Here is a 24476-nt window from a genome sequence, read left to right as displayed (position 1 = left end):
AAACTACCTCTGTCTTCTTTGGTGTACGTGGTGGATCTCTAACACCCAGCGAGAGAATTCACTGACATCCAACTGTAAACTCTACCCAGCATATCCAACAAAGCAGACAAAATGTTGTAAGACCAAGCAGGGATTTCTCATGGTGGTTAAAGCCCAGGACATGGAGCCCAAGGCCTGGGTGCAAATCCTGGCTCTGCCATTACCACCGGTTTCCTTGGACAGGTTACTTATTCTGCCACTGACTTAGTCCCCTGCTCTGGGAACTATGGGTAACAATAGTGCTTACTTCATAGGCTGCTGTGAGGATGAAATGCATGAACATGCACAAAGAGCCTACAATAGCCGGGACCGGTTTGGCTCAGCGGTAGAGCGTCGGCCTGCGGACTGAAAGGTCCCGGGTTCGATTCCGGTCAAGGGCATATACCTTGGTTGCGGGCACATCCCCAGTGGGGGGTGTGCAAGAGGCAACTGGTCGGTGTTTCTCTCTCATCGACGTTTCTAACTCTCTGTCCCTCTCAATTCCTCTCTGTGTAAAATCAATAAAATATTTAAAAAAAAAAAAAAAAAAAGAGCCTACAATAGACTGAATTCAGAAAATGTTGGCTTCTCCTCTACCCCCAGCCCAGCCTCCTCTGAGCCCTGAAGGTCCCCACCCATCAGGTTACTTGTCCAAAGGCACAGACTGGATCATTGTTTCTGCAGTTTCCTTAAAAAGAGCATGTAGGTTAGAAAAGAAAAAATTATAAGTAGAAAACTAACAAAATGCTACAAGCTCATATGTTATAGCCACATCCGGGTTTTTTTGTTGTTGCTCTTTTCTCCTTTTGGAAAAATATATAGATTCATCTTGTGTCCGTTTTCAGTGATCATGGAATGACTGTTCCCACTTTACAGGCTGTTGAGGAAGACACATCTTGGTTGTAAGATCTTATAAATAGGACCCTTCGTATAGATATGTCCCTTATTGACATCCCATAGTATATTTGTTTATTTTTGCTGCACATGAAGTTTGCAGCCGAGTGGGAAAGGCCCTTCAAGCCAAAGTATTTCATTATCTCTCTTCCTTCAGAAGGTGTAAACCAGAAACAACAGCATCCAGAGAGTAGAACTGAGTGTGCACAAACTCTGCCCCAAAAAATTGCTGCATGGTGCCGAGAAGTGAGCGTGCCCGGTTTTGCAGGGAGTGAGGCATGGAGAACAGTGTGAAGGTGGGAACATCGTAGCTGCCCCTTCTCTTATTGCCCTTGTGAAGGGCATGTGCGCTCCTTTTCGGAAGCCATCATCAAAGTTTAGTCCATGAATGTCTTTAAAGCCCCGCTGAATTTTCTCAGCACACGGAGTTTCAGTGAGAACTCTCTTCCTGATGGATGACTTCACTCTTCCGGAGAAGAACAGGGCTGCAAGGTCTGGATGTCACTGAAGCCTCTACAGCTCACTTCCTAGCCCAAATTTTAAAAATGGCGTATTTGTAATAGCCTTAGACTCTAGAACACCCCAACTTGTTATATAGCTTCTATGGATGTTGTTAATATTAGACACATGTTGGGAAAGAACAATAATCATGATATCCCTGAGTGCCAGCTCCATGGAAGACGCGTCCCCAATAAAGAGCTTAGCACCACCCTTTCAAAAGACTTTTCAAATGACCTCCTTAAAATAATTTTTTTTTCTTCTGTGCAATAGAAGATTTATGTTTAATGAAGCTTTTAATGAAGAAATCTCGGAAAGAAAATGCCAATAAAATCTAATTTTTAAACAAGAAAATTTAATATGGAGAAGTATTTCAATATCCTGGCCTTTGTCCAGATATAAATGAAATACACAATCCAATTATGGTTCCACACAAAGGACAAAGTAACATTAATTTTCTTCAAGATGGTTATTAAAGAGATAAACAGCATGTTTTCCCCTGATTATGTCAGGGATACATTTGTTCCCAAGACTATTTGGCTAGTCTTACAAGACAGGTCTGTCTTGTCATTAGCTCATATCTTTTGGCAAAGAGGGGTCAGGAAGAACTGGTGGGTTTGTTAGTGGCCTCCAAAAAGGTTCTTTGTTCGTGAGGTCCTTTGAAGTGGGCTCCCAACCATTTCTATTCATCAGCACAGAAGCTGGGGATTCTTAGGGCTTACTGTCTTAAAAACATTTACCTGTTCACTCAAAGCTAGAGAGTGCTCTTGTTCTAAAAAGAAGGAGTTAAATCAAAAGAATAAAGGGAAGCAGGGCAAAAAATATTTTTTGTAGAACATGAAAAACAGCACCAAAGCTTGAAGGGAAGCAGATCAAAGAGAATAGTGCAAGCTATAGAGGAACCAGAAAATTGCAAAACTAACAGTAATAGAAAAGCAAATGGAAGGGCATCAAAATGAATAGAAATAAGGAAAGAGGAGGGGAATTATAAAGATCAAAGTCTGAAAGCTGAAAATGGGGAAGTGTCTTCTGTTGTTTTCATTTGCAATTAATTTTCATAATTACGTCAGCTGTGTTCAACAGCACAATACGTTCTAAAGGATCGACCAATAGTAAGTGGATGGATAGAAACTGAGTCTTTGATTGGCATGATTGACATGCATGTGACAACTGTGGTTTACTGCTTGTTAGACAAGCACAGAAAGTGCTCTAAACACAAAAACAATGAGAATTATGCTCTCAGTTAAAACTCAGTAAGTTAATTAAATACATGCATTGATGTCTACCTTAGGAATCTATAAAAATGTGTACCTTACAAATATGGAAGTTGTATTTCATTTTTTTGTAAGCATTTTCAATACCTTCCCAAGATTTAGACAAATAGAAAATCAGAAAATCATTACCAGGAAGGTCTACAGAATGAAAATAAATATATTTTTGTCACATCCAGCTACTTTTTAAATAAACACATATTGTGCATATACTCAGCCTTTTGGAGGTAGGGATCAATTGTTTTTAATTAATTGAATAAAATAATTTTCCATAGGACTTCAATCTTTGATCTAAAACTTCACATAATATTTATGGTTTGCTATTTTCACCTTATCTACTAATAACTTCACCATGCCCTATAGGCATGAAACTTTATATTATTAATTACCATAAAAACACCATAACTTCAATAGAAGTGCTCTTCCATCTGGAAGTAAACAGTAAAGAATAAAAGAGTGCAAGCATTTGTTAGAAAAGTTCAACCCAACCCGGTGATGAGGAAAGGTGATTGGGAGCTTCTAATCCAAATTGCAAGAATGTATTTCCGACCACCCATTGCTTTCAGAAATGTAAAAATACCTTCGTGCTAAAGTGAGTGAATGTGTCCATCTGGAACCACAACTGCTCTGTGCACACCCTCCCTCCTCTTCCCATTGGCACGTGCATATGTGCAAAGCGTTTTTAAATGATAGTTTAAAGAAATTTAACGCCTAAGCCGGTTTGGCTCAGTGGATAGAGCATCAGCCTGCGGACTCAAGGGTCCCAGGTTTGATTCTGGTCAAGGGCAGGCACATCCCCAGTAGGGGGTGTGCAGGAGGCAGCTGATGGATGTTTCTGTCACATCGATGTTTCTAACTCTCTATCCCTCTCCCTTCCTCTCTGTAAAAATTAATAAAATATTTTTTAAAAAGAAAGGAAAAAAAAGAAAGAAACTGGCCAACCCAATGATCATCTGTGGTTCTGAAAAAGAAGGTGTCTCACAAAACAGAGTTATGCGGTGGCTCCTTTGGAGGCGTTTGTAATGAAAAGCATCCTCTGGGAAAGAGCCCCCCACCCCAAAGTCGTGTCCATTGTCTGGTACCCAGTTTGTAGCTTCACTGTCTCCCTTCTCAGCCTCCATAAATTCACAGGAAGCTTCTGTTTATCGATTTTATTTGCAGAAAGCACTCAGGGTATAAAGTAATTTGATTTTTTTTAAATGGGGTTTAGGGTCTGCCCCTACAGGGTTATAACTCACCAAGCATAAAAGCCAACGCATGAAACAAACATACAATTTAAAGAGAGAAGGGCTCAAGGCAGCAGGAGCTGAGGGTCCAGGAAGACAGTGGAGGGACTCCCGGGCGCACCCATCTCCCATCTATCTGCCACCGGAAATCGCCCAGAGGGTGACATTCCCAATGCCTTTCATGCATGGCATTGCTGAATCGTTTTTTGAAAACTGCATCCACCCCACAGAGAAGAGATGATAGTTATTTAGCAAATAAGCGAGGAAAAAGAGGATTTTCTTTAGTGTAGCTGAGTTAAACACAATGCTGCAAGGTTCGCCGTCTTTGCAGCTGGTGTAAAATTTGTCCTTTCCTCATCAAAGTCAGCGGCTCAGGCTGATCAATGCCAAGGCGTCCCCGATCCAGCTCCTGCATGCGCAAGCTCAGCGGGCTGTAAACAGAAGAACAATGCCTCGTGTTTTTATACTTCTTTTCCGGAGAATCTGCTCTTTTTCATTCTAAGCGATCGCGGGTGATTAAATTTTATGGATGAATTCTTTTCTTCACCAACCCCATGAGGTTCTATTGCACTTGTCCATCGCCTCCCTCGTAACGGAGGGGAGAAAATATAACCCCATCTGCGTCTGAACCACCGCGGGCGGATTCTGGGCTCTGTGAGTCGCAGTTTGCATTTGCGACAAGAAGTCTTTGAGATCACAGATGCTGAGCAGGGTACCCGAGGCAAGCACAGGAATGCCCTGGGTGGGGACTGGAATGCACAATTTGCTGAAGGACTGGCCTTTTTGCCTTAATGGAAGGTGGACAATAAATGGCTTTTGTGAGACTGAGTAATAGCCACAACTTCAAAAGGGACCGGTCGCTGGGAGCGGTGGGGCCACCAGTGGTCCACCTGGCAGCCAGCAATCAGAGGCCTTTGAAATGGAGGCTTCCAGGCAGAGCATCAAAGGGCGGCCTCACAGGAAGGGCCATCTGAGCCTGGTGGGAAGGGGCCGGGGGGCCATCTCTTTGGTGCCACCTACGCTAATGGAAAAATATCACCACCCACAACAGCCTCTTTGAACCCAGATGCAAGGCTACCTCTGGGCATCAGACGCAGAGCCACGCTGTGACTGCTCACTGACCCATCTGTCACTCAAAAGGGTTCAGTCCAGAACTCAAAAATCCCGGTGACAGTGTTGATCCGGGAAGTCCCTCACCATCTCTGGGATAACAGTGCACTTCATATATCTGTGCAGCTCGGGAGAGCAGGCGGACATCGTGTGGGTCATAACGTGCTGTTTCTGAGAGCTCGCTATGTACCAGGCACGGGGCAGAAAGCTGTGCCTGTGTGCTTAACCCTCATGGGGGTTCTAGGAGCTGGTAGGATAGTTCTCCCATTCCATAGAGAAGGGAAATAGGGCTTTGAGGAGGCACTTGATGAGCCCAAAGTTGATCAGCAATAAAATGGTGGGACCGAGAGCACTCCTAATTGTTGCCTTCTATTACACTTGCTTCAGTAAGTCATAAACATACTTTCAGTAAGAAATAGTTCCTGAAAAAGTACTTTCTCTAATGTATCCATGGGAATGATGCCTTTAAAATAAGACTTATGTAGTTTAAACATTCCGTCATTTACAAATGAATCCACTTGGGATGTTTCTTTGAAGATACGGAGTTTGAAATGTAATTGAACCATCAATTTCTGCCATGGGTATTATGGCCCTGGAACACATCATTTAATGTGGGTGTGATACCGGGCAGAGAACCGTGTTAGAAGACGAGCTAAGTAGAATGAGGCTGTAGAAGCGCTTCCTGACAATAACTAGGTCTGAAGAGCGAGAGGTGGTGTGGTGGGCGGAGCCTGACATGGGGAGAAATCCTCTAAGGCAGAGCTTCTCCAAGTGTGGCCCACACACCATGTCCTCAGGGTCACCCGGGGCCTTGCTAAAAATGTTCTCCTTGACCTCAAGGCCGGGAACCTAAGTTTTAACAAATGGCCTAGATAATTTTACGCACAGCAAAGTAGGAGAACTGAGTAACTGGTTAAAGTATGTCAGAGGTTGGGAAAATGTTGTAAGGAATAGCACAATGCAAGACAAGGGAAAACATGGTCTCTCTAAGCCCATTTAGGGACTAGCCCCTCCCGTCTTCCAGAGATAACCCGAGTTCGCTCTCTGATGGTGTTGTTTTCAGATCAGCAAAGTTGGCAGCAGCAATGACTAGGGATTTGAGCATCCCTGGAACCGTTACTTTATGCAAAAATACCTCTTCACCACAGTTTTCTGAAATGCGGTGATTACAGGGGACAACTTTTGGGTGACCACATTTTCAGCCATGTCTTTCTCCTCTTCAACTCTTCTCTTTAGCCTTCTTTGAAAACTAAAGTAATTCCAGCAGGAGAAATAAACTAGGTTGTTATGACTTTAGTATAAATTGTATTATCTATAAAAAAAAAAAAAAAAAAAAAAAAAGACAGGTTTGAACAGCATCTGAGTAATAACTAACACTTTTAAAATCTTTTTTTTTAAATATATTTTTATTGATTTTTTTACAGAGAGGAAGGGAGAGAGATAGAGAGCTAGAAACATCTATGAGAGACAAACACCGACCAGCTGCCTCTTCCACACCCCCTACCGGGGATGTGCCCGCAACCAACGTACATGCCCCTGACCGGAATTGAATCTGGGACCTTTCAGTCTGCAGATGGACGCTCTACCACTGAGCCAAACTGGTCTTGGCACTTTTTAAATCTTTTTGAATGAATTATCATACTTACCTTTCCATAAAACATACAATGTAGTCATTATTGTCTTTGTTTCGGAGACTGAGGTCCAGTGTCTTGCCTGAGACCATACAGATAATAACCATCATTCCTTCAATAAACATTTATTAATTATCTACCGTATGCAAGGCACTATTCTAGGTGGTGGGATTACAGTAAAAAATGAGAAACAAAGGCCAAGTTTCTGCTCTGAAGAAGCTTACATTCTACCATCCAAGAAGATGTCAATCAAAATTACTAGACCAAAAATCCAGGCCCAATCACCTCTGTATTAAAACTCCCTCCCCAGACATTCTGATCTTACCAGCCTCAATCTTCTTTGCTTCACCTACCTGTGTGACTTAGGGCATAGCAGAACCCTGGGGACCTTAAGGAGACCATGGTGATGAAATAGGAAAAGAAAGTCTGAGGAAAAAAGCAAGTGCATGGAGAAAAATCAATAAGTAAAGTCACAGCCACAACCACATCCCAGCTTTTGCAATTCTGTCTTGGCTTCTGGCCAGCCTTGACCTGTCTGACCTTCATTTCCTCGTTCACCCCTCCTGCAGCAGCAGCATTGGCGTGTTCTTCTGTGGGCCCAAAGCTCTCTCAAAGACCCTTCAAAGGATGTGCCGCTTATATTCGTCAGCAGACCCCAGAGGGGTCCATTTTCATTACAACAAAGAAAGCTTCTAGACTCGGGAGATAACAAGTGAGTACAGCCAAGCCAGTGTGGCTCACTGATGGAGCGTCAACCAATGAACCAGGACATCACGGTTTGATTCCCAGTCAGAGCACATGCCCAGGTTGTGCCTTCGGTCCCCAGTTGGGGGGTGTGCAGGAGGCTACCAATCAATGATTCTGTCTCATCATTGATGTTCTATCTCTCTCCCTCTCACTTCCTCTCTGAAACCAATATATACATATTGGTTTCAGAGAGGCCCGGTGCATGAATTCATGCATGGGTGGGGTCTGATCTGCCTGCCCCAATGGGAGCCCATGGGCCAAACCCTCAGGGGGGAGGGCTGTGGGTGGTTGCCTGGCCGGCCCTGCCCCCAATTGGGGTGTTGGGGGCTGATGGGGGGGGGGGACCAGAAGGGGGAAGGGATATGGGTAGTTGGGTGTTGGGGGATAATCAGGGCAGGGATCAGGCTGGTTGGCTGCTGCAGTGTGCATGATAGCCATTGGTTGTTCCAGTTGTTCTGGTTGTTCTGCCGTTCTGGTAGCTGAACACACACACACACACACACACACACACACACACACACACCAGAGGCTCAATGCTCAAAATTCATGCAAGGGCCTTGGCTGTGGTCCTACCCACTGCACCAGGGGCTTCTGCCACCTTTGCCATGGCTCCCGCCCGCCACTGCTTTGTCCAGAAGGGACGTCCAGTCTAATTAGCATATTATACCTTTTAATACATATATTGGCATATTAATCCTTTTAATATATATATTACCCTTTTTAATATATATATTAGGCTCTACAGCAGTGGTTCTCAACCTGTGGGTCGCTAGCAGAGTCACCTAAGACCATCAGAAAACAGATATTTACATTACGATTCATAAAAGTAGCAAAATTACAATTATGAAGTAGCAACAAATATAATTTTATGGTTGGGGGTCATCACAACATGAGGAACTCTATTAAAGGTTGTGGCATTAGAAAGGTTGAGAACCACTGTTCTAAAAGAAGCTGACTCAGATGGGGCATACTATTCTGATATTATGATATAGGAGCATGACCAGTATTGAGCAGAGTGCTATTTTAGATCTAATGTCCCATATGTTTTTCAGTACAACTAAACTCTGTCTCTCCTTTTTTCCTTCTTCTTTTCTTCATTTCTTATTTCCTTCTCACTTTCTTTTGACAAATACTGTTTATCACTATAACGTTTTGATCTATGATCACTTTGACACTTATATTCCAACTCACCTTCCACCTCACAAGCAGTTTGAAATTTTGTTTTAAATTCTATACTCCCATCAAACTATTCTTTCCTCACATGCAATTGTTTCACCCCCAAAGTGTTCCCAACGTGTTCTTCATATCTTACAGCTTTCTCTACTAATGCTGGCTAATTTTTTAGAATTTCTCTTTCTAATTTTTCAAGATTGTTTTGAAATTTACCATCAGAGACTAATACTAGTATTTAGCTTAGTAAGATCTACAGATTTAATTAGTGATACCTAAAAACTTTTCTTTAGATTTTTAATCATGTTATTAAACCCATATAATTCCACCACAAATTCTTGCAACTGCCTTGACTATGAGCTTCCAGTTTGGAATAGGTTAGTAATAACTAGCCATTGAGCACAGTACACCACCCCGTTTTTCCTTAGCTTGTAAATATAATAGCATGCCATATACAGTTAAAAAATTATTGAAATTAAAATAGGTCGTATTTTATAAATGCTTCTTCTGCTAATGCTGTCATTCTGTCATAAAAAAAGAATAAAATTGGTCTGATTTGTTTTTATAAAGTCAGGCAGCCAATTAAGCTCTTTTAGGGATTTCTAAATTATAAATTGATTATTTCTTTTACTTTACCCTCAGATATTGACATTCATTAATTCATTAATTCTACCATTTTTAAATATGCTTTAGGAGAAAAGTTGGGTATATTCCCTGATGTCTCAGAAATTATTACTACTACACATTGCAATTTCTCAATATCTTTAAATATTGCTTGAAGAAATCATTCAAACTCAGCTAATTTTAATATACCCCGTCTTTCTGTATATTTCTTTTCCCTTTTAAGTTTGATTCAGCCTTTACAACTAGAACTTACAGCAGTTAAATGTATATGCTAAATCTTTACTAACGCAGGAAAATTTAATCTATTAAAATATTTTCTCTTAGTTGTATTAGATTATTATTTTTCTTTCCCTGTATACTTGAAAATAAAATGTACTCTATATTCAACTCATTTTGTGTAATAAATTAGAGTATACTTGTTCTTAAAGAATTCAAGCTCTATACATTTCTCTCAATTTTGTTCTAAAATTGTTCTAAAAAAAATAAAGTCTCTTTTTAAAAGAAACAAATTTTGCTGCTTTTTAAAAAAAAATCTCTATTTTTTAGTTGTGAACTTTAGGCTACTTCCCTACACACTATATAGAGTCTGACCTATCCAGATAGAAAAATATAACAAAAATCATAAGATATCTGCATCCTTCTAAGTTACTTTCTCTCAGTTCTTCCCCTCAAACCAAAGAGAAGAAAAGCTGTGTTAAAAATTATCAAATACCTTCAAATTATTATAAAAATTCCTAATTGATCTTAAAGATAACAGCTTAATAATATTCCTGTCTCAATTTACTGACTCATTTAATAAGTCCCCACACTAAGAACAGGACCCCCACCAGTACATTTTTATGTGACAGTCTCATGCCACACCTTCCAAATACTAACCAACTTACCTCAAACTTCAGATTTCATTTTTAAAATGTTTAGAAGTATAAGAACAGCATCAAACCACGTAAGGTCCTAATAAATAATACCAACAAAATATATGAAAATTTTAAAGAGAAAATTATAAAACTCTATCAACCATATCCCCCCCACACTAACATGAACAGAGGTGCTATTCCTTCACCTCTCCTGTACCCCACCCTGAGACTCTGGGATGGAGACCCGCCAATCATTCCTGCCTAACACTAAACAAATGTCTACCGTACTTAGGTTAGAGAGAGTTTGGTGGGGGATGGAGTGGCAGGGGGGTGTGATTACTGAGAGAAGATTGCTAAAGAAAAAGGTTCATAAATTTGTGTCTGAAGTCCTGAGCAAATTCCCAAGAGGCCACTGTTTGAAACCAACCAAAATCAACACAGCCAGTGATTACAGAATTGAACTCTGGTGAGGAATACCTCCACATTTCAATTGGCCTCTGGGTATATACAAGAATAGCATTGCAAAGGCTTTGCTTTTTGCAAAGGACTAAATTGATATGGGAACCACAAACCACAAAAGTGGGCCAGGAAGTGTGTTCTGAACCTAAACCTGTCAACTGCCAATGAAAATAGAAGATCTAAATAAAGAATCATCATGTCATGACATTATGTTCAAAATGTATAGGATACAGTCCAAAAAAAATTTTTTTTTTTGTCATGCAAAGAACTAGGAAAATCTCAACTCAAATAAAAAAAGAAAATCAACAAATGCCAATACCAAGATGGCACAAATGTTGGAATTCTCTAACAAGGATTTTAAACCAGCTTTCCTAAAAATGTATCAACAGACAACTGCGATCACTCGTGAAACAAATGGAAAAAGAGTCTCAGCAAAGAAATGCCAGTAGAAGGTATAAAAAGAACCAACTGCAAATTCTAGAACTTAAAATGATAAGAAATGGGAGAGAAACTGACTAGATGGGTGTGTGGTAGGTATAATCCTGGCCGAAAGATCTCCACATTCTAATCCCTGAAACTTGTGAATACGTGGGGTTATTTGGCAAATAGGACGTAAGGTTCCAGATGAAATTGTGGTTGTTTTGACATGATTCTCTTTGAGATGAAAAGATCATCCTAAATTTTTCTGGGTGGGCCCAATGTTTTCACAGAGATGTAAGGAGTAGAAGATGGAGGTAGAAGACTCAGTCAAAGTCGGAGAAGACAGGTGGCATAGGGGTTGAATGGTATGATGAGTAGTTTTGAAGGTGAAAGGGGCCACAAGCCAAGGAATGTGGGCAACCTCCAAAATGGAAAAGGCAAGGAAATGGATTCTGCCCGAAACTCTTCAGAAGCGAACCCGGTACTGCCAACACCTCAGTGATATTCATCTAGGAGTTTGACTTAAAATATATATATGACAAAATTTGTGTTGTTTCAAGCTGCAAAATTTTTAGTAATTTGTTAGAGCAGTAATGAATAACTAATACAGATATATCAATTCTCTCCAAAACAATCCATAGATTCAAAATCAATTCAGCCCAGGTGGCGTGGCTAAGTGGTTTGAATGTCAACATATGAACCAGCAGGTCAGGGTTTAATTCCCAGTCAGGGCACATGCCAGGATATGGGCTCTATCCCCACTGTGGGGCATGAGGAGGCAACGAATCCATGATTCCCATCATTGAAGTTTCTATCTCTCTGTCTCCCTCTCCTGTCCACCCTGAAATCAATAAATCAATATATATATATATATATATATATATATATATATATATATATATATATATATTAAGTCATTTCTATCAGAATTCTGAAAAAGTTTTTTATGAAACTTGACAGGCTATTTTTAAAAGTGTATTTAGAAGAATGTAGAGATAAAAATAACCAAGACAAAATAAAAGAGCAAGAATTGTCATACTCTTTCCATAAACATATGGCTTCTGTCATGACTATTGCTTTGATTTTGTTTATTATTCAATTACTTAGAAACATAAAAAATCATTCTTAGCTCAAAGAGTGTATAAAAACAGACTACCAATAGATTTGGCCCATGAGCCATAGTTTGCCAATCTCAGAATTAAACATGAATGAGCCTCACAATCATACTAAGAAAAAAAAGTTATAGATGAATACATCATACTAAGAAAGTGGAACTACTCAAATAAGACTATAAAATATGCAAAATGCTATTATTTATTCATACACACATATACAATCCCATGTACACAAGTATACAGAAATGTAGAGAGATTAACTTACAAACCCAAAATTTAGAACCCTGGTTGTTTCTGATGAGAGGAATAAGAGTAAGGACACAGGTGGAAGGCTTTGGTGGTCTCTGTGATATTTATCTCTTAAAATGAATTTTTAAATTTGTATTACATACACTGCAATTTGTGTGCACCTGATATAGTTCATAATATTAAAACAATCTTGGTAAACTTTTGCTCTGGGAGGCAAAGGATGGTTCCTCAAGTTAGCATGGGACAAAGGTTTTCCTCAGTGGATGGTGCTTTCCCAGTTCACCCTAGCTGAGGGCTCTCCACGCGCACCCCATAAATTCTGGACACCTGGCTTTCTGGAACCAGAAAGAGCAGGTCCAATTTGTCACTGTGTCTGTGACTAGGAAGCCTGGCTGGCCTCCCAATGAATAGATGTTTTTTAAAGGTTTGTGGCCACCTCTGCCCTCCCTCAACACACCATTACCTGTCTCAGCCACTTTGGGGTTCAGACTTTTAGGGCTATACACCAAGACACTGCAGTCCGCCATGATGTCCTTTTCTAGTGCTCAGTACCTTTGGCCATAGCCCTACCCCTTGGTGTTCTAGGAATTTCCTCTCCCCTTCTACTCGTCTATTGCTTCAAACCTTGGTGTATGGTAGGACTACAGTATAGACAGAAAACAGGAGAAGCGGTCTGGTGTAAACATTCTAAACTACAGCGAATTGGGGGGTCGGGAAGGGGGTAGGCACAGAAACAGCTGGGCTTGCAAGACAAAGAGGAGGACCTGGGGTCAGGCAAGAGTGGACATTGGGACTTCTGAGAAGGATAGGCACATCCTGGGAAGGAATGTAGACCTAGGAAATCCGGGGTAGACAGCATGTTGGACTGAGAGTGGCCAGTGTCATCAACAGGAAGCGTCAAGAATCAGGGTACAAGCTGCAGGCCTGGGTGTCAGAGCAGAGACCCCCAGACTCATGTGAGGACAGCAGAGCAGTGAGAACCCAGACAGAGCACCCAAGGGCCAGGGGCAGCACAGGACTCTTGGGTGGGGGAAGCCTGCACATCAAATCCCACGGGAGGAAATGATGGAGCTATTTCAGTACCACCCCATCTGCTGTCTGCATTGGCCCAGGAACCAGGGCAGAGCTGACCACATACACACATGTGCTGAAGGGGGAGGCCTGGCCCAGGCCCTGCGATCAGGGGAAGGTCACAGGAAGGGCACGAGGAGCCCCCTCTGCTTACGCTTGTCCATGTCCGGCCCGTCCCTCCTGTTCCTACCCGGGCATCAATCATTGGCATTCACAGCCACAGCGCCTTTTCCAGATTCATTGCTGGTACAAAGAGAGCGACACAAAATAAAGTTGTTATTGTATTTCATAAACGGTGCATCTTTGTTGGAAAACTGCTTAAGTTTTTGAACTGTCTCCCCAACGGGCATGATGAATGTGGTACATTGGGGAAGGGGGTTGGGAAGGGGGGATACAGAGTGAGAGAAATCTGGAATCCGTGTCTGCGCATGTTACCTGCAGGCATTTATCTTTGCTTTTCCCCCATGCGTGCGCTGAGCCTGAGGGTAAGCTGCCACTTCATTTCTTTTTTTCTTTTTTTAACAAATTAAGCTTCATTGTGTGAGTGTGTGTGTCTATGTGTGTGTGTGTGTGTGTGTGTGTGTGAGTGTGAGTGTGTGAGTGTGTGTGTGAGTGTATATGTGAGTGAGTGTGTGTATGTGTGTGTGTGTGAATGTGTGTGTGCCTGTATGTGTGAGTGAGTGTGTGTGTGTGTGTGTGTGTGTGTGTGTGTGTGTGTGTTGAAGAATCTTGAAGGGACTGAGCAGTGTCTGGGGCCTCCAACGCCAGCTACCCAGCAGGAGGGAGAGGGGACCGTTCCCAGCAGACGCAGAAGGACGTTCTAACGGGGCTGGGCCAGGTGAGGAGCCCGGGGAAACGGGCTGCAGGAAAGGCAGCTCTCGCTTCCCAGGCCCTCTCGTGCTACACGATGTAGCATTTAGCTCCGGCTTCCTGCGGCATCGCTTCCCTGCTTTGATTCATTGCCACCTTTGCAAGTCACAGAGGTCGGCTACAGAGGAGGCATTTGGAGCTGTTATCGTTCATTGAGGAGCAGAGCTGTCATCCCCGCCAGAGGAGATTCTCCGCATCAGGGTGAGGAATAAAAGGAAAGGAAGAAAGAGGGAGGGAGAGCAGGCGCGGAGATGTTACGCCGGCATGAAATGATATTTACCTTGATGGAAAGCTCCTTTGTGATGAGCATCATCTAGATGAGAATGGGAACAGAACTCCGGCTGCTGGCCGGGCAGGAGAGCTGCGGGGCACACGGCGCTAAGGGAACGGCAGGGCCTCCGCGATGACTATGTTATGTGTTTATGTACGAGGGCATTATGCTCCATCAGAGGGGATGAGAAATGTCCTCATTGGTTTGCTCGCTCAGCTTCTTTAGCTGAAAACGCTGGGAGGGATGGAATAGTAACAGTGGCCCGCTCAGAGGGAATTGGAGAGCCACACAGGCTGGTGTGGGAGTCACACATCCAGCTGCAGCCATGTAAGACTCTCCGAACCCTGGTGGCCTCAGCGCCATGTGTGCTGGGGCATGAATTGCGATTCTGGCTTACGGCTCCTGAACACAAGTTATGCCCGCAGCTGCCCTGGTGGATGAATGCTGCATAAGACAGCCGTGCTGTCTGCAAGGAGCTTCAAGTTCAATTGGGAAACAAAACACACACACACACACACACACACACACACACATTAAACATGCAAGGCAGGACATTCACATGAGTTGCTGAAATGATTTAGATGCTAAGGAAACTATTCTAAGAATTTAGCCACTCTCCAGAACTTATATTTATAATTATTCTAGAGGCCCGTAGCATGAAGAGATTTGTGCAATAGGCCTTCCTTCCCTTGGCCTCCAGCACCCGTTTTCCTCCGGCATCCGGGACCCAGGCCTTCGCTCTGGCCAGAGTCTGCCACCTTTGCTGCAGGCTCCGGCCAGTCTGCCACCTTTGTCTTTGCTGCTTCGCTGCAGATTCTGGCCAGAGTCAGCCATCTTCACTGCAGATTGCCATCTTCGTCTTCACTGCAGACTCTGGAGTCTGAAGTCTTTATCTTCGCTGTGGCCAGAGTGCTGCTCCTATAGATCCCTTTACCCCCACCCTCCCTCTCACAGTAGGTGCCCTGCCCCTCCCGGCCACTCCATGCATGGAGCATCTGGGCAGCTGTCATCTTTCTCCTTCTAATTTGCATATTCCCTCCTGACTGGCTGGTGGGTGTGGCAGAGTGATGGTTAATTTGCATGTTTCTTTTTTATTAGTGTAGAAGTATATGTTTTATGTACATGATTAAAATTTTTACTTTTCTCCCCTAACGCAGTCTCCATTTCCTTATTTTTAAGGCTTTCTCCATGTCAAAGTTACACTGTGGACCACAAAACTGAAGCACTTGTTATCACATCCTGCCCACTGTGTGTATGAGCCCCTAGTGGTTCCACTGTGGATTTCAGGTGTAACTGACTCCTCTGTGCATGGTGTGGGCTGTTATTGCCAAACACTGAGTACAGTGTAGAGGAGGTCAGAGAAAATAGTCAGGTGCTAGCTAGATTCTGTGCTAGAACAAAGCTAAATGTTTCACCTCTTATCACATCTAATTCATGGGAAGTTCAATATGAGCAGAGCTCTCTGTCTTGTTATCATGATTGTTTCTGAAAGGCAGAAGGGACAGCCCATGCCTGCCCTCAAAGGGCTTACCATCAAACAGGGAAATGGTGCTAAGCATGAAGGGACAAACACAAACAGCGCAAGGGAGGCTGTGCTTGAAAGCAAAGAGAATGGGCACAGTGAGCACTGGAGCATCTGGCTCTCTGAGCCCTCTGTATGCTCACCCCTGCAGCACCCCATCTTCTATCTCTGGCTGCAGCCCCTCGTCTGCTCGCTTCCACATCCACATCACCAAGGGGAAGGAAAGTAACAACTAACATACTTGGTTTTGTCTAACCATGTTTTTCCAGCTCAACATAACCTAAGCAAAAGAATATTTTACCTAATAATAGACAAACATGTAAATTGACCATACCTCCACTACGACACCAGCAAATTAGCAGTGATAGGCAAATTAGTCCAACAAAGATGGCAGTTAATTTGCATAGACAGGCGCCAAGTGACAGGGGTGGATGCAGGCATTCTGCCCCACCCCCATCTCTCAGGGCCTTTGGGCAGTGTGGGAAGGCAGGGCCAGAGCGGGAAGGGGGTACCAACAGCTAGGAAACGGAAAGCCCATTCTAGCACAAATCTTTGTGCATGGGGCTTCTAGTAAACAAATAAGCAGTCAAGGAAGACCAGGGAAAGGATTAATGACAAAAAGGTCAAAACTGAAGGAAGAATCACTGGTGTCCAGCAACTGCCACATGTGACAGATGTTGACCTCCACCAACAAAATGGGTCTGGTATATGCGACATACTGTTTAATATTAAAATAAGCGATTTAAATCAGATTCTTTAATGCAATCTCATCTCATCTCATCTCCATCAACAGCGATATCAAATCCAAAATCTGAGTGAAACCTCATGAGAATTCTACATAAATGCATGGCTTTATTTCTCTTTAGAAAGAAAACAACCACCAACAAACCCTTGGTCTGAAGACCCAGAAGAAAGTGGGATCGCCCTTGGATAGTGGTTACTCTGATGAACATGGTTTTGGAAATAAGAAGTCAAAACCATTTTGGACTTAGGATCTGAAGCAGCATCCACTGACTGTCATAAAACCATCATTGGAAAGGGTGGCCAGGAACCAGGGATGATATAATTCTCGAACTGACACTTCTTGACATACAACTCGGTGATTAATTCTGGGACCTACCACTTTCTCCATGTGGGAAGAGTCTGGCTTTCTGGGCCTGGGATCCTTCCTGTGCATCATCAAGGCAGTCATTCCCAGTTCTTCAGGTCCTGGCAGACATCATCGTTTTCAGCATCACTGGAAAGAAAGACATGGAAGAATTAAGCAATTAAACCTACAACTTTACTTTACGTGAAGTTCATGCCCCTGGAAATGACATCTCTGTATGCCAATTATCACGCTACTGGGCCGCATCATGGTTCCCAATACACAGTCCACTACAGGGCATCAGAAAGTCGAAGACAGGGAGAGTCCTGGAGGCCAACTACATCAAAGGCTTTTTTTTTTTTTCAGTTGAAGAGATCCAGACTGGTTTAACTCAGTTAAGGTATATAACTAGAATAAAAGTTCAATTACTTCAATATTATTTTCATCACACCAAATAAAAATATCTAAATAATGGGAAAATAAATTGATCTTGATTTGGAATCCAGCTGCTAAGAGATACCCAGTCACTTGCCCTAACCAAACTTCTCTAAGACGAGGGATGCTACTGAAGGCAGAGAAATCAGGTTTGTTGGTAGATTGGGTAACTGACTCACAAAGAGACTGTGTTGGCCATGATCCGTCTCCTGAATGGCCTTTCAAAATGCCTATAGTGACCTTCATGAACTAGGCTGCTGGTGTTGAGGTGGATAAATGGTTAACAATTATAGAGACTCAATTTGAATCATGTCTGGATTACATTTCAATTACAAGACAAGAAATGTCAGTACAACCTCCCAAAGTAAGGTAGATTCTATAAAGAATTTTAAGGATGAGCAGATTTCCAGAGCCTGAATAGGTAGACAAGATAACGGTACAAGGTAGACATTCACAGATTACCAAGAATCAAGATATTTTCTGGATAAGTAGAGTCATATAGAAAAATGTAGGCTGAGGAAAAACAGCACCAGACAGGTAAGGGTAGTTTTCAAGTTCAGAAGATTTTACATTAGGACATGGGAAGGAAGATGGATACACACAGAGTATTTGAGGTCTCCAGGATTCAAATAAAGCGATCAGGGAAAGAGTGGAGAACACATCTGAGGAAAATGAGGATAATGAAATAAGGATGCCCTCATCTAAGAACAAATGGAGGGGAGACGTGATGAAGGCCCCATCCAGCAGGCGTAACCGCTTTAAATAGACACTAAAGACTTACAGACCCAGCGGCCAGATGGGAGCACTTGGCATCGTGAGGACTATGACATAATTAACATGGAATGGACCCGGTAGACTTGCTGCCAAACAAAAACTCTGCATGGAAAGGATATGGCTCAGGCGCTCAGGAGGCAATGAAAAGAAATAGAGGAACTCTATGGGGCAAAGGAAATCCAATAGAATCACTGGAGGGTAGACATGCCATAGACCAGTTCCCTCCTACCAGTAGGGGATGCGCCCCAAAACTCCAGTGGAAACTTGACACCACAGACTGTACCCAACCCCATGTCCACTGTGTTTTTTTTCCTGCAAACACATACCTATGATACAGTGTAATCTATGGTTTAGGCACAGCACGAGATTAACAACAACAATAATAAAATAGAACCATTATAACAATATACTGTAATAAAAGTTAGGTAAATGTAGTCCCTCTCTGTCAAAATGCCTGGTAACTGACTAAGGGTGAGTAGGATACACATGTGGAGCCACTGGGCAAAGGGCTGGTGCATGTCCTGCCTCCATGGGGTGGGACGTGGGAGATTTCCCAACGCTACTATTTATGAAATGTTTATTTTTGGAATACTTCGTTTAATATTTTCGGACCACAGCCAAAGCCGGTTTGGCTCAGTGGTAGAGCGTCGGTCTGCGGACTGAAAGGTCCCAGGTTAGATTCCGGTCAAGGGCATGTACCTTGGTTGCGGGCACATCCCCGGTAGGGGGTGTGCAAGAGGCAGCTGGTCGATGTTTCTCTCTCATCGACGTTTCTAGCTCTCTATCTCTCTCCCTTCCTCTCTGTAAAAAATCAATAAAATATATTAAAAATATATATTTTTTCGGACCACAGTTGACAGTGGGTAACTGAAACTGTGAAAAGTAAAACCATGGACCAAGGGGGATTCCGGTACTTAAATATCAAGATAAGAGGTTAGCCTATTTCAGTAGGACCTGCAAGCAAAGTGAAGTGGGTTTTTTTTGTTTGTTTTTTTAATGATACTGTTTGAAAAGACACCATATTAAAAACCAATGTGCCCACATAGAAAAATATAAGGAATATCATACATAGCAGAACAAATGCAAATTTCAAAAAAAAAATTTGTAAGCTTAAAAAAATTGGGGGGCATTTCTGAGGGACTAATCCTCATATTAAAATCTGTGTTAGAGTCATGGGAGGCAGAAAGACGGCAAGAGAATCTATGAGACCAACTGATTGATGATCACAATATGAAAAGTGCAGGCAGGTCTGAAAAGGAGGTTGCAGAATGAATCAATTTATAAAGGAAGGCATTCCCAACATTCTCACTCCTAAATTAACTTTGGAAGCAGATCAGTCACAGGTACAAAATCAAATAGCAATAAATAAATGAGATGTTCATGGCTGGATCAATAATGCATTTTTGTCACGATTTTCCTTCCCAAACTTGAGTGATCACTAGCAATAAATGGACTCTCCCCAAGAGGTTAGATAGAAGAAACGCAAGGGTGAAATTTTGGATCCATTGAAACTTGTATAGACAGATGGATTTGATGGAGGCCTCCTAGGTGCCTGTCACACTGCTGATGTGACAGGCACCTAGGAGGAAGGACCAAAAGGGGGTGAGTGCCTATACATTTCTAAATAAAATAATCTCTTGTCAGAAAGGCAAGAGAGCTTCTGAAAGGGAGAGTGCACCTCCCTAATTCTGGGAAAGAGAACCCCCTGGATGTCTGCCATTTCAATACTCAGTGACACTCGGGAAAGATTCCATTTTTTAAAACGACATGCATTTAACAAAATGTGTAACTACAAAAGCAATGTCTACTCTTCATAGGAAATGTGGAAAACACAGAGAAGCAAAATGAATAAAATTAAAATCATCCACAATCTAGATCACAGAGATGTTCACGGCTAATATTTTGCTGCATATCATTTGGGATCAAACACAGAAGTTAATTAACTGTTTTATCTTGGAGAAGAACTGACACTGGCTCAAAAAAAAAATGAGAGAGAGAGAGAGGAAGAGAAATATAAATATTTTTTAAAATGGTTCCAACTCACAAATGGATGCTAAGATGTAACAAGAGACTGTTTACAATAAAATCCTCAGGTTTGCCCATGACACTAAGTTCTTTTTAATAATGAAATATCATGTCATTATGCAGAGGAAACTGTGAAAATTTCTACAAGTCTGCATAGGGGAGCAAAAAACTGGCAGAGGAAATTCCTCATAGGCAAGAGTAAAAAAACACATTCAGAGACCGTAAGACCAATTATTCTGGAAAAAGTGATGGAACCCAGGGTTTCAGTCACCATCTAGAACATGGAGCATGCCATCATTATAGCTACACCTTAAAGACAATGACCTAGCACCACTAAAAGATTAAAAATGATGCAGAATCCAGTATTCTCCTTCCATTCTCTAAAATGATCTTATATCCACAGCTAGAATGCTCTGTGCTTTGCCAATTCTGCCTTAATAAGGGCCCAAATAATTCAAAGAAATGATCAAAGAGGTCAAAGAAACAAACACACGTGCCTATGAGAATCAGTGTCAATAACCGCATCCTCCAATCTGTAAAATCTCATTGTGATAGCTGAAATCTAAATTAGATAAAGTCTGTATAATTCAGAGGTGTTTCTAGGTTAGATGAGGTTACTTAACGAGAGATACACAAACTTTGGAAGGTCTATAAACCCCTCAAAATGGCATGCATGTTTTTCCATTTCTGCATATAAATATATGCATAAATAAAACTATATATGTTTGTAATAGATATATTTCTTCTGTTGAGCAAATGCATAGTTATCACCATATGCTTACAGGATTCATAGCCCAAAATGTTCAAGAACTAGTGGTCTAGATGCGAAGAGTGTGGATTTGGACACTAATTTTGGGGAGTGGACCTTGGCACTTGAAAGAGAAAGCTTTAAGACAAATTACGTTGTACTCACCCATGAAAAACAAATATCAATATGTGGAGCTCGTTTCCCTGGGAAGTGCCATAGAATAAGGAGACATTCTTATGGAATATTCGAGGAAGCTCTCTAAGCTGATGTCTGATATTGGGGTTCCATTGGACAAAGACCGATGTCTGTTCTGTTCACTCTTCTATCCCCACTGCTTGGAACGGGGACCTGGCACATAGTAGGCACTCAGTAAATACTTGTTGATTACACAGGAGCTGGCTGGGTTTGGGTGCCATGATCAGAGCCAGTGGCTGCTTGACTGCCAGGCCCGTTTCTGGTGGCATCTCTGACATTCACAAGGGTGAGGCTGCTTCCTCCTCTGCCTCCCACGTCCTCATCTTATTTTCTAGCTTGGCCATCTACCGCTTTGAAGGCCTCCAGATTATGGAGAACACGTGCCATACCAGCAAAGAATTACGCTAATTTGGCCTTGGAGGGACACAGAAAAGAAAACAAAAAAAACACCTAAAAATAAAATATCAAAGCAATAGAAAGTTTATAAGAGTTTATGTATAACTGTTAAATGGAATACTGTCAAGCAGATTAATTAGTTAACATTTGGAAAGTGCACTGAAGATGAAAATTGCCAAATAAGGTCTTGGTGCATTGAACCAGCTTCTCACTTGTTACAACGGGGTGGCATGAGAGACAGGTCCACAAATAACTGAGACAACTGGCATGACCAAGAGGCTAGAGCATCGCTGGCCCTGGGGAGGCTGAGTCCCGCAGAGCCCTTCCCCAGGATCTGAGTAGAGCGTGCTTCCCGAGCGTCTGTGAGCTTACAGCTGAGGGACCACAACGCTGACGTTCTTTGCTTCTGTTTGCCAATTCCTCCCACCCTCTCGGGCTTGAAGTCCGTTACAGGTAGGTCCCTTGTAGGGTTCCTCTTAGGACCAACTGAAGACTTCATAAATAGCCTTGTTAGCTAATGCCAACCTTAACTTAGATTTTGTTGAAATGGGCTTTTAGCCCTACCCCATAGGTAGATTATACTTTTATGATATTAAAATAGTGAGCTATCCAAATATTCTTGAAACCCCGCTTGATAAGAAGCAGAGCTCAGTACTAAGGGCCACCTCTCTCGTGTGCAATCAGAACAGATACACTTTCTGGAGGAAGAGTCAGTGAAGGGAGACTCTTGAATCAGATATCGTCCAGACTCAATAGGCAGTAGCATCTGAAACCAAATTCTTTCAGTAGGATTTGTCTCTAAAATAAAAAAAAATTAAAAAAAATTATTCCACCTGTTTGATGTAGTTTTATGTGTCTATTTATACAGTATTTTTATTTGGGCCAGCATTTGTGTTTATTTAATTAAATTTTAAGGTTCTTCCTACTTCCAAAAGGACTAAGGAAGCTTACAGATTAACACAAAGCACAGAAAAACTAAAGAATTGAGGGGAAAGTAGGACAGATAAAGGATTCCTATGCTGGAATTCATAGGCACAGTATAGTTTAGTAGAAAAAGTATAGAAACTGAAATTTACAAATCCTGGGCTCTAGCCATAACTCTGTCCCCAAAGAACTGTTCAGTCTTGTGCAATCTTTATTCCATTGGCAAAACAAAGTCTTTGGAAGTTTAAAAAATAGGATTCCAGCATCAGTATGTCAGACAAAATGGAGTGGGTGAGATTGTAAAAGGAAGCGTTAAAAGGGTAAAGTGTAACCCAATTGCAGGGGTATTGGCAGTAGAAACTGAAAGAAAGAAAAAAGGAGAAAAGAAGCTTTTCACAGAACTTGGAAATTGACTAGATAGGAGGATGAGCAAGAATGACTCCAAGTTGACTTCGAGCCTTTGTGGCTGGGAACGTGCTACTGCTGAAATGTTTCTGGGAGAGGAAGGGAAGCCAGGACTGCGGGTGACAAACTCAGTCTTGTCCTGTGGAGTTTGAGATGATGGAAACCATCCAAGTGAAATATCTCATAATTGTGCCTGGGGTGAGCTGGACCCGGGGTGGGAGATAAAAACTGAAGTCAGGGAAGGACACTCGGGAAATAAAGGTAAGAGGCTAGAGGAGGCTGGGGGACCTGGGGCTGACTATTCCGGTAGACTCAGTGCAATGCCTTCCAATCCAAACGCTGGACAGATGGGAACTCTATAAGTGATTAACTGTGTTCTCAGAGAATGAGCGATAAAGGGGTAAGGGGGAGGGAGGCTGGACGACAAACACTGCCTTGCTGGGGGAGCCCCGCGGAAGTACTAACAATGTGCCTCTGGAGCCAGAGGGGCACTCTGGGTAATTCCCAGGCCCCAGGACACTCACTAATCCTCGCTCTGCCTCTGCTGCCTCGTTCCCCCAGTAGAGATGACCAACCTGTCTCATTCAATGGTCGGAGACAAAATGAGGTGCAGGTACTTTGAGAAGTGAAAAAGTGATTAAACTATAGAGCTGTCTTGAATGTTTTTAAGAAAAACATAAATCACTCTGTATACCTGGGGTGAAAGGGCACTATTGCAGGAAGGCTGAGTGGGGGCTCATGGCTGCATGTCAGACTCAGTGATGCTCTGATTCCCGGGCTGAGAGAAGTGGGGCAGTTTCTCCAACTCAACACCCCCCATGTGGCTGTTGTCCTGCAATATCTGGTCTTTCCTGACAATAGCTAAAAAATGTAAAAGGTTCCAAATTGTTCTTCCCCTTAAAGTACTAAGTAGAAATAAAAGAACTGAGAAAAAAAGGAAGAAGGAAATCACACACACACACACACACACACACACACACACACAGATGAAGGCATATTGGACAATTTGAAGAATGAGGAAAGAGAATAAGAAGTGGAAAGAGGAAAAGATCAGAGAGAAGAAGATTTATTGAGAAGAAGAAAAGAGAGAGAAACTGGGAGCAGATACGGGCCAACTTGAAAAGAAGTGGTAGAATGTGTTTAAAAACTTCACTGAGCATGGGAATAAAAAGCAATGTCAAATAAAAGGCAAAAGAAAAAGCACCAAAATGAAAGAGCTATCAGAAAGAGGAAAATGTCATGTAGAGATGAAAGAGATTTTAAAAATTGAGGTAAAAAAATCCTCCAAGCCTTTCTATTTAGTAAGTCAAGGAAGAACATGAATTCAAGAGGATAGGGAGATAAGAAAGGGAATGACAAATAGTCATATAAGAAATTAATTGATACTAAAGAAAAGGACATGGAAAAAAAGAGACAAATTATTTTGGCAAAGGAAAAACTCACATATAAGACATTTTCAGTAACTAA

General features: G+C 42.1%; 1 protein-coding gene across 1 annotated transcript in view; it reads left to right on the top strand.

Annotated features, from left to right (window-relative positions):
* NOX3 (NADPH oxidase 3) overlaps positions 1 to 7344 on the top strand; it is a gene marked incomplete at both ends in the record, with an annotated part of 53835 nt that extends 46491 nt beyond the window's left edge. Inside the window, 1 exon segment of the mRNA XM_084889347.1 lies at positions 7218 to 7344. Coding sequence (XP_084745473.1) covers positions 7218 to 7344 — 127 coding nt within the window.
* Between the last annotated feature and the right edge of the window lie 17132 nt (positions 7345 to 24476).

This window comes from Pipistrellus hanaki (genome assembly GCF_964339955.1).
Source record: "Pipistrellus hanaki genome assembly, chromosome: 7".
Taxonomy (NCBI): Eukaryota; Metazoa; Chordata; class Mammalia; order Chiroptera; family Vespertilionidae; genus Pipistrellus; species Pipistrellus hanaki.
Note: the sequence above shows the minus strand (reverse complement) of the source record. Positions and strands in the feature narration are given on the sequence as shown.